This window comes from Pterocles gutturalis, unplaced genomic scaffold, assembly GCF_000699245.1.
Source record: "Pterocles gutturalis isolate BGI_N339 unplaced genomic scaffold, ASM69924v1 scaffold40034, whole genome shotgun sequence".
NCBI lineage: Eukaryota > Metazoa > Chordata > Aves > Pterocliformes > Pteroclidae > Pterocles > Pterocles gutturalis.
This window is the reverse complement of record NW_010132088.1, coordinates 15,055-25,280: the sequence shown is the minus strand read 5'-3', so window position 1 is coordinate 25,280 and position 10,226 is coordinate 15,055. Positions and strand designations below refer to the sequence as shown.

General features: G+C 40.1%; 1 protein-coding gene across 1 annotated transcript in view; it reads left to right on the top strand.

Annotated features, from left to right (window-relative positions):
• The first annotated feature begins 42 nt into the window (after positions 1-42).
• DCTD (dCMP deaminase) overlaps positions 43-10,226 on the top strand; it is a 19,541-nt gene continuing 9,357 nt past the window's right edge. The window contains exons 1-3 of the mRNA XM_010080795.1: positions 43-149; positions 3,873-3,984; positions 4,923-5,058. Coding sequence (XP_010079097.1) covers positions 43-149; positions 3,873-3,984; positions 4,923-5,058 — 355 coding nt within the window. The remainder of the gene's footprint in view (positions 150-3,872; positions 3,985-4,922; positions 5,059-10,226) is intronic.

The window sequence follows — 10,226 nt, the reverse complement described above, 5'->3', positions numbered from 1 at the left end:
CGGGGCAGGGGGGGCTGAGCCCGGGCCGCGCCGGCCGTGGCCATGCGGAGGGACACACGGCGTCCCCGCGGGGAGGTGTGTGCTGAAGGCCTCGTCGTGAGGGTATGGCCTGTTATGCTTTGTAATCATTGGGACAGGAAAGTGAGCAGGTAGGGTATCCTGTACTCATTGTCTTCTGAAATGGAGACCGACATGAGCAATGCACGATTAATTAAAGAAGTGATGCTGTAAAAGTGAACTACATTCAGTGAAGGGAAATATTCTTGTGCTGCTCAATTGAGGCTCAGTATTTCTACAAAGTGTTTATATTTACAGGTTTGGTGGGTTACCTTTCAGGAAAAAATTGAGTATAGTTTTCATTGCATAGAGTATTGTTTTCCTGTAAGAAATGTTGGTTTTTCTCTCCGTCTCTCTCTCAAAAACCTTACCTTCCAGTAAGGAATAGGTAATGACATGAGGTACTTACATGAGGAGAAGGATGACAAGCCTCAAGTAAAGGGAAGGCCACATTCATTTGATATAATAGCGATCATAAACAAAATTATGAGACTTAAAGTAGAAACTAGTCATCAAGAACGCATATCCTGTTTGGCTTTTGGGCAGTAAGAACATTGCTGAAGATGTTTAATCTTTATTTTTAGTCCGCACGTTACCTCTTTTTTTTACCTTGAATTCTGTGAGTTGAGTGACAAAATACTGATAGTTGATCTTCAGTAACATACTTGATGCTGGGAAAAAAAACTACTACAATACAGTTGGAACATGATGCACATGTTATCAGAGATCAGAAAGCAGAGGAAAAATGTAAAAAACGGGGGGAAGGGAAAAACCCACCAGTTCTCCAGTTGTACTGTAGTGTTGTGTAACTGACAACCATAATTGTCCTAAGGAAAGACTTGAGGTGATGCATTCTGTTTTAGGATTCTCAACTAAAATTTTCATTAAAGTGGACCTTTTTTTAGTAGCTGTATGAAATTTCTTCCTTTTTTCAGAAGGTATTACAGCTTACTTGAAACCTAGGTGGATGGAAAAGAACTGAGAAGGGAGGCACTGTCCTCTAATTGCAGAATCTTTTTCTTTATTTTCCTTTGAAATACTGTTTACATGGACATTTCTACAGACAACTACTTCTAATCACTAGAATTTGAGGTTATTGTTTCCCTTTGTTCTTCAGCAGTGTTATCTTTGAGGCTTTCAGTTCCCTTTATTTTTATTCCTAAGTTACTATGAGTTATCACAAGGATAAGCCTTAATTGCTTATTTTACAGCTAGTTATAATATTTTCTAGAGTAGCTTTCATTCATGCAATTGTAGAATTTACAAATATACAATAATATTGACAATAATAATGATGATAATAGTAATAGTAATATATACAAATGAGTGATACACAGTGACACTGCTTGCCACCCAATGACCAAGGCTCAGCCTGTTCCCAGCAGGGAGAGTCCTGAAATCACAATCCTGGAACAGAGATAAGAGCGCAAGAGTCCGAGAGACTGAGATGACCCTGAGAGAGGGACGATTCAGGGGGAGACGACCTGGAGCAATAGAGAGAACTTCCAGACAGACCTTTATCTGTATACTGGGCACGATGTGTGTGATATGGAGTATACCGTTGGCCAATTTGGGTCTCAATCCTAAACCTAAGATCAAATCCTAGGCTATTAATTGGGTCTGTGCTCCCTCCCAGCTTCTCCTGCACCTGCAGACACTGGCTCAGCAGAGAAGCTGAAATGTCCTTGACTGTCCTGGCAGCAACTCTAAACATCAGTATTTTATCAGCCACCTTCTCAGCACAAATCCAAAACACAACCTTTTACTAGCTACTGTGAAGAAAGTTAACTCAGTCTCAGCTGAAGCCAGGACACTAGGGAATAATTTAACAAAAGGAAATCTCACAGTCTGTTAGTTCAGAGTAACTTTAGTTTTTCTGGAGGCCCTTCTCCAGAATGGTTTATTCGGTGTAGTTTTGCATTGTGTGTTGTGTGCCTCTCCAAAGACATCACTGTGAATGTCACATAGTCAGGAATATATTAAATTGATCATTTAAAGTCTGATGGTGTTCTGGATTTTCTGAATCTGCTTTTGTGAGATATTTATATAATCACTCAAATTAGCTGAAGCACTTTCATGGCATTTCTGTTAACCTGTCAAAGTTCTGTTTGGCAGGGAGAAAGGTGTGAGGTCACATTTTCAATTTCTTCTTTCTGCTGTGAGCTTCTCTGAACACTTTTCTTTGTTGTAGGATACAGCCCCAGCCCTTCAGTTACGATGATTCAAGCCATTTTCGTAACTCTCAGAATGACATACTTTATTTTTGTGTTTGCTTTGACAAATGACAGTTTTGGGTAATGTTGTCGAAGTGTGAGAGAGGGGTACTGGTTATACCAAGAGTGTATGTTTCTCCCCGCTTTGTGACGGTGACCTTAAAGATGGCCCTCATTCATTCCAAGAATAAGCCAAAACTGCTAACTTGTAATGTGCCATATATGAACTATTCAAAACCAGCAATTTATCTGGTAAATAACACCCTGTAGGTTTCTGAAGTACAATTCTATCATGTGCTGGCATTGTCTTCGCTCAAAATGTGTAACCTCTTTATGACAGCTTAACTGTAAGTCTCTAGTATATACTGTTTCATGGTTTTGGTTATAAAATTAATAAGTAACAAAATACTTGTCTTGTAATGTTTGTTTGTCTTCAAAAAGTACTGGTATTGGAGTTCCTAGGAGGTGTCTTGCTGCTTGCAGGTACCTGTGATATGTTTTTCTGTGTGGCTGTACATTGCTAGAGGGGTATCTCAGTCTTAAGCTATAGTCCTTAGTAAGAGGAGCCCAAGAGGAAAAGTACTGTGCCCCTTGTATTTTGATAGGCTAATTGTTGTATCTGAGATGTACCATTATTTTTGTTTTCAAATGTAGCAGTGATAGGTGAGAGTTTGGAGAAATTTCTTTGAACTTGATCTTTTCCTTGAAATCTGCAAAGGTTAAATATGTTGGGGGGGCTGGAGATGCCTTTCTTTTCTCTCTTTGAGCTGAAGAGATGCAACACTGTTGCATCTTATGCTCTCCCAGCAGTCTTTCAACTGTAAGCAGGCAAGAGAAAATGATGCCTCACTTTTTTTTCCCCCTCTCTCCTTCCCCCAAATAAACCCCTCATTGCAGGGAAAGAAGCAACCTTTTGTGCCACTTTTATATGTTATATCTAAGGGAAAAGTTCTTGAACGCATCTGGTCTCAGTTTTTAGAAGGCTTTCATAGAACATAGTCTCAAGAGAAACTTGGGAGGGGGCTATCAGAATGGATTACAGCCTCAGATTTGCTGGTAAGTGTTGTAATGAGAGGCAAACTCATGGCAATAACTGTACAGGCAGAAATGAATGACTGCACAGGAAGCTACCAAAGAGAAATCTAGTGAGCATTTGTAGGCAAAAGTACAAAACAGATTAGATTAGAGACTTGCAGTTAGCACAGTCATCATAAAAAAGATTATGTTGTTTGGGTGAAATGAATGCCAGTACATGATATACCTGAATCTTAGAAATATACAAGGTGTTATCTGTAAAGGATAAATTGCTCTGTCTTTGAATAGCTCAGTGGTCTGAATAGCTCGGCCTTCTTATCTAAAACTGAAATTTGCAACCTTGCTTAGGTGCCTTTCCCCCGAAAGGAAATGTGGCATATGTAAGTTCCTGGAAAGCACATAACACTAATGGTTTTAGTATTAAAATCTTAGTGAATGTGAAGTCTTCTTAGCCAGATTCTGATTCTGGTTACTTTAAACTTGTGCACATTAAGAGAATACAATCTGTAATAGCTCTAGCTATGTGTTGTTTGCTGATGGCTGTTTTTTTTTCCCCATAAACTATAGTTTCAGCAATGAAGCATCCTGCAAAAAACGAGAGGATTATTTGGAATGGCCTGAATATTTTATGGCAGTAGCGTTTTTGTCAGCACAAAGAAGCAAAGATCCAAGTTCTCAGGTAAGAAGCCAACATATAAGAATAACATAAGCTAATCTATATTGCACATCGTATCAGATGCACAGGTAACACTTTCAGAGATTTCTTATTAAAAGTTATTTCAGTATATAGCTGTTCAATTTTTAACATGGTCAGCACCTTTTGTTACAGAAATTCTTTTATTGGGCCTGACCTCGTGTATAATTCTGTGTGTACATTTGCGGCTTGCAGTTTTGTAAATCTTCTTTTCATCTGGAGGTTAAAATAACATGCAGTTTTTTTCCTTTTTCCAGTAAATATAGTTACTGTTAAAGGAGGATAAAACTACTGAAAGTTTTAGATTGTAATTTTTTAAAGACACAGCATTTTACAAGTTTTTTTTTCTTACTTGTAAGAGTATAAAAATTCCCCTTTGTTTGTTCTTGACTGGAGTTTTCTTCTAGTTTGGTTCCTCCCTCAGGTTCCCCTTCTCCCTGTGCTTCATTGTCTGTCCCCATTCTTTGCTTCTTTCATGTGCCTCTGTTGAACATTGCTTTGAGGTAATTGATACATCTCCTGAAACATGCTGTTCTGCAGGACCCAGTCGTCCTGTTAGTCTTCCTTTGTGTGAAAGAGTTCAGGAAGCAAGTCCCAGAAAAGCCATGGAGTAAAATGCATGTTAACAGTTCTGCTCCCTGAACTAGGTTCACTTCATAGTCGGACACAGAATAGCACTGGCAGGCTGGGATGGGGACTGCATGACCAGAAGGGGTAGCAGGGTCGTGTCTGCCCTGGTTTATTTTAAAGCTCCACCAGTTAGGTACAGTTGTAGCCTTGCTCACTAGATGGTGTGACTTAATATAAAGTGAAACTTGTATCTCTTAAATTAAAATTGTAGGACTGATGTTTCAGGTCTTGTCTTTCTTGTTGATACATCGTTTTGCATGCTGTTGGTATTATATAAATCTGATTTTATTTAGGTTGGTGCCTGCATTGTAAATTCAGAGAACAAGATTGTTGGAATTGGATACAATGGGATGCCTAATGGCTGCAGTGATGATGTACTACCCTGGGCAAGAACAGCAGCACACAGACTAGACACAAAATATCCTTATGGTAAGGCTTCTTGGTGGTTGATAGGTCAGACTTGTAATATCTGTATATGTGAAAGTTCAGCTGCTAAAATATCGATCAGTTTTTCTTCCATTCAACCTAAGTTTGTTAATATGCCCATATTTGATGCATCAGGATAAAAATCACAGCTCTGAAAATAAGTGAAAACAGTCTTTCATGAGTATACTTCACCAGGAAGTCATTGACTAGCCATTTTGGATTGTGTAGTGAAAACTTGTAAATATAATGCAGCTTATAAGCACACAGTTGTGCAGATGATTGCTGCTTCTGTGTGTTCATTTCCACAGAAATTACAGGGAGCATGTGTATGCAAAGAAATAGTTGGGTCTAAACCACAGGTATTAAAATGGTAAACTTAGTGGTTGTGGGAAATTCAGGTGTTGACGGCATAGGCAATATATGTTGTGAAGGTGCCAAATTTTTTTTGTCTTGAAGTATGTGGTTGCCTTCTGTCATTCCATGCCATTTTTGCCTCTTTGGGTGTGCAGTGGATCAACCCTGCTATGGGTGAGGTAACTTTCATTGTTTATTTCAGCCTCCAGTTAGATTCACGTGTACTAAATGGGCAAAGGAATGAAGAGCAAGGATGGTTTCATGGTAAATGTTGCTGAGTGTTGCTTTAGATCATGTCTTTGTCTTTGCAGCAGGTGTAGTTTGGCCTCCTGCAAGCCTGCTTTGAAGGGTGGTCTGTGAATCTCAGTGCACCTATCAATAGGGCTGTACAGTTACTCCTCAGAGCCAGGTGTGGTTTGCAGGAACAAAGGAGACAACTTGCTGGACTGCCTCAGGCTTCATGCCATGAGTGCTGTATGCTGGGCATGGAAATGGAGTGGGGAGCTGCCTTGTGGCCTGCAATAGCTGATGTTGGGGAGGAACCATTGTTAGAGCGTACGCCCTCTTAAATCCCCCTTCTTCATCTTTCTGCTTCTACACCAGCTCCCACTGCACCTCTGTGGGGTGAGACCAATGCAGCAGAAGCCATGGGCACAGGAAAAATGGGTATAGGAGCTCCTTCATCCTGTGCTGCATCTCAGCCTGTCCTGGGGTCTGGAGTGGCAGGGGGAAGAATCGCAAAACTGACGAGAGCCCTGAGAAATTTTCTCTTCCCCCTGCATGGGTGGGGGGAAATGAACACCAGAGTTCAGCTTTTGCAAAGAGGTATTGACTTTTTTCCAATAATTTGTCTGATACAGAAATCAGATTTGCATGAGTTTGGAAGTTTCCTGTGTTCACCCAGAGCTCTCTCAAAAAACCGATGTTATGTTTTCTGGTTTCCCATAGCATTGAAGTGAAAGATGATGTGTAGTGGTTCAGCACATAATTCATCAGTTTCATATTTGAGTTCTTAAAACGCTGGTACTTTGTCCTTGTTCACTTTACTGATTTATTACAAGACCTCTAACATTAACTCTTAAGCTTGAGACAGTTTCATATGATTTTTCATAAGAGATGTATTTCCAGTACTAGGGCCAACCCCTGCCAAATTTTAAGTCTGCTCCATTTATTACAAGACCTCTAACATTAACTCTTGAGCTTGAGACAGTTTCATATTATTTTTCATAAGAGATGTATTCCCAGTACTAGGGCCAGCCCCTGCCAAATTTTAAGTCTGCTCCGAAGCACAGAAACACTAGTTTTACATATAATGATGGTACCATAATGGTACAACTTGGTATGACTGCTCTTTATTTATGCAAGTGAGGAAACAAGTGTTAGCCCATTGATTAAATATGAAGTACTGAAAATAGAATATTGATTTTGGTTGAATCTCTATGCTGCTGTAAGATCTCAGTTCTGAACCAAGATCAGTGTGGGTGGTCTCTGGGACCTGAGCATGTTCCAGGCACTCAAATCTAAACTGACCAATTTAAACTAAAAATGCTGTATGAATTTGTGAGGAATCTTTGTACAAGATGACCTGAGATTTTAAAATTATTATTATTTTTTAGTTAACTCTGACTCCAAAAGTCATGTGGAGTAAAGTAAAAATCTCTAATACGTGATGTTTAAAAAATGCACTAACCCATCTGACAGCCTGGAGAGATGAGCTCATTTCTAGGAGTTCTAACTACTGCCCTTCCCCCCAAGAATCATAGTCTTCACCTCATTATAAAAATCACTACTTTGTAACATAAAGTGTCTGCTGTGATGAATAAACGACCTATTTTGTAATTCACAGATCATTTAAACTCTAGCAGTTTCTTATTAATCTTGATAGCACAGTTGACAGACCAGACAAGTGTATATATAAAAAAAAAAATGTTCTGCTTTAAAAAATTCTGGTAGATGCAAAGACACACATAGAATTGCTGCTAAAATCTCATTAAACTGTCATGTTTTCCTTTCCACTTGTGCTAATCATCACAACATTTGTGTAAATTGAACTTTTTATCCTTGCTTTTTCGTGACTAGCTTGTTCAGAGCTGGTACAATCTTACTGTGTGCTCCATTAGCTTGTCATGGGAATGCTGGCACCTTCATCACTAGAGCGGCAATGTAGCTTATTAGGTAAAGCTGATGGTAATTGTGCACGTGCCACCATACTAACTTGGAATATGTCTTCTAGAGCTATTCCATGCATCTGCAGGCTATAGAAAAGGGCTGGGGGTGGATCTGAATGCTGACCTCCTGGTTTTATGTGCTGTTGCAGGTTAGGTGTAAACATTAGCTCACTTCTGTCTGTTCTCACTAGCTTTCTCTGGAACAAAGCCTGAGCATGGCTCACTCAAAGGGTACTCTGGAAGGCAGGGTGGAAAAAAGGCTGCAAGAAAACTGTCATCTTGAATAGGTCTACAGTGCAAAGCCTGCTGAGATGGTATGCTTAACCCTCCTCCTTCCCTCAGGCCCTACTGGAGGATATGCAACCCATACTCTTGTTTCATGCTGTGAAAGTACCACTCTGGTGGGCTGCAAAAAAGTAATCTTACTTCTTTATGCACTTTGAACTGAGACATACGAAATAAGTATATGGTGCCGTGGGTCTCTTGGGATGTGGAGCCTTGAGGAAACCCAGGGCCAAGTGGTATGTAAAGCTGATGGAGCTCTGAGTAAAATGAACACGAGTTAGTCTATGCCAGTTGGCCTCAGGGCCAAAGGTCAGTCCTCGGCCCTGTCTATGTTTAGCAGCACAGACATAGCAGCGAACTGGACCCAGAGGCTATCTTTGCAGAAGTGTGTTAGATGATCCTATAATAAATTTATTGAGCTCCAGCAGAACAGATGGATGCATTGACCCCACAGTTCGGATCAGATTCACTGTTTCATGGCTAGAAAACTTCCAATTTCCACCCTCAATTTATTTGTGGTTAGTTTGTACATTCTCGTCTGTGCCAGCATTGTTCTTTTAGCTTTTCTTATTCACTGTGATTAACCCTTCCTCCTTTTCCCCCTTCCCCTGTGCACTTATTGATAACAATAACATTTGAACTTTTGTTGTAAGGCTAACCAAGTCCTGTCACTCTTTAATTTTACTGTATCTTGAAATTTGTTGGCTTGAAATTCACTAGTGTCTCAGTTATCAATGTCTGCTGCAATATACTGTACATATCTAACCTGCACCCTCAAGTGTGGGTTCTGCTTAGCTCAGTGTTAGGGAGAGGGTCGTGCTTGATTAAAAAAATGTGTATTTACCCGTATCTAAGAGCTGCCACTGAAAGAAGGAATCAAAATGTGGCAAGTAGTGCTCACTTTACCTTAGAGGATGCAAATGTTTGCGAGGCCTTTGGATATTACAGGAATAGTGATGTGGATCACCTCTATTGATACTATGCATTCCTTATAAGAGTCTTGAAGCAGATTAAAACTTTTGTCCTTCTAGTTGTAGCGTATATTTGAACAGTTCAGTAGTATAGTCTTGTTATGTCAGAATGCCATTTTTCACAGCACAAAATCGGGCTTTTGTTGTTATGTTGGAACTGGCTCTTTCCAGGCTGCCAGTCAGTGACAGGAGTGGGGTTGTTTCTGTGCACACGAGAGAAATGGAAGGCCAGTTTTGAGCAGCTACTTCACTGAGATGTTATTTAAAGCTCTTCCTGAAGCATTGTGTTCAGTACTGTGTGCAGAAGCTTCTTAATAATTAGACAAAATTATGGCTTTCAGAGTAAAAAATGAGTGCCCTCTGTTTCTGTTAGATGAATCCAAGGATTTGATGATGCTCAGTTTCCTCTCACCGATCATTTAAAATACTACATTTTTCTCCTGTTAACTCAAGTCTTCCCACTAATGCTCGTTGCTGTGCTCCTGTTATGCCCTCTGTCTCCACTGTAATCTAAGAACATCCATTTGACAGCCAGTCTCTAATTAAGAGAGTTTTAAATTAAAATGACTGGCAAATTTAGAAACCTCTGAGAAATAGAGAAAATATTGAGTAAATATGCTTACAAATATTTATACAGGTTCAGATATGATAAAATATGTGCTGTGGCAAAAAGTGTGCTCTAATTGAACAGTACCTGCTGTGTAAAATGAAACAAACTGTTATCAAATTTCCATCAATTTTTTAGAGAGATTAACACTCTAAGATATTCAGGAAAATGTTACTTTTGTAGAAGCTGTTATTTTGACAGCACAAAACTTGATAAGGCACTATGAAGAAGTGTGATGCTTTCTCTCCCGTTGGGAGTGCAAAGCTGAGGCTTCAGCTGGAAAGAGGTTCTATAGGAGACAGTCTCCACCCACAGCCAAGTCACTTTCTTGTCCTGCATGGATTCCTGTCCAATTCTGGTGTCATACATCAAATCTCTATAAAGTTTGGAGATTTGGAAAAACACCAAGAGTCATTTCTCTGGTTCTGCTTGCCCACTAAGGAACGCCTCTGTGTTCTGCTGAGAGTAGGAGAAACTTGGAACAGGATAGGAGGAACTGGGAAGTGGGGTGGATTAACTAATGCTCCTCAGGTTTTGAGAGGGGCTTCTCTGGTCTGCCCCCAGCAGATTTTGTGATGTTCATAAATGGGCTGAGTGGTTCCCATCTTTACTTCCCAGTTCTCTTTTTCATGGAAGAAAGCAGTGAGACTGGGACTGTTCCCTTTTTCAGACTGCAGTCTGAAGAGGCTAGGACTCCAGTGAAATTGGGTGGTGTTACCTTGCTTCCCTGCCCTGACCACAGCAACTGCTCTTGCTCCAGCACGCAGAGCAAGAAAGAGAGCAGCA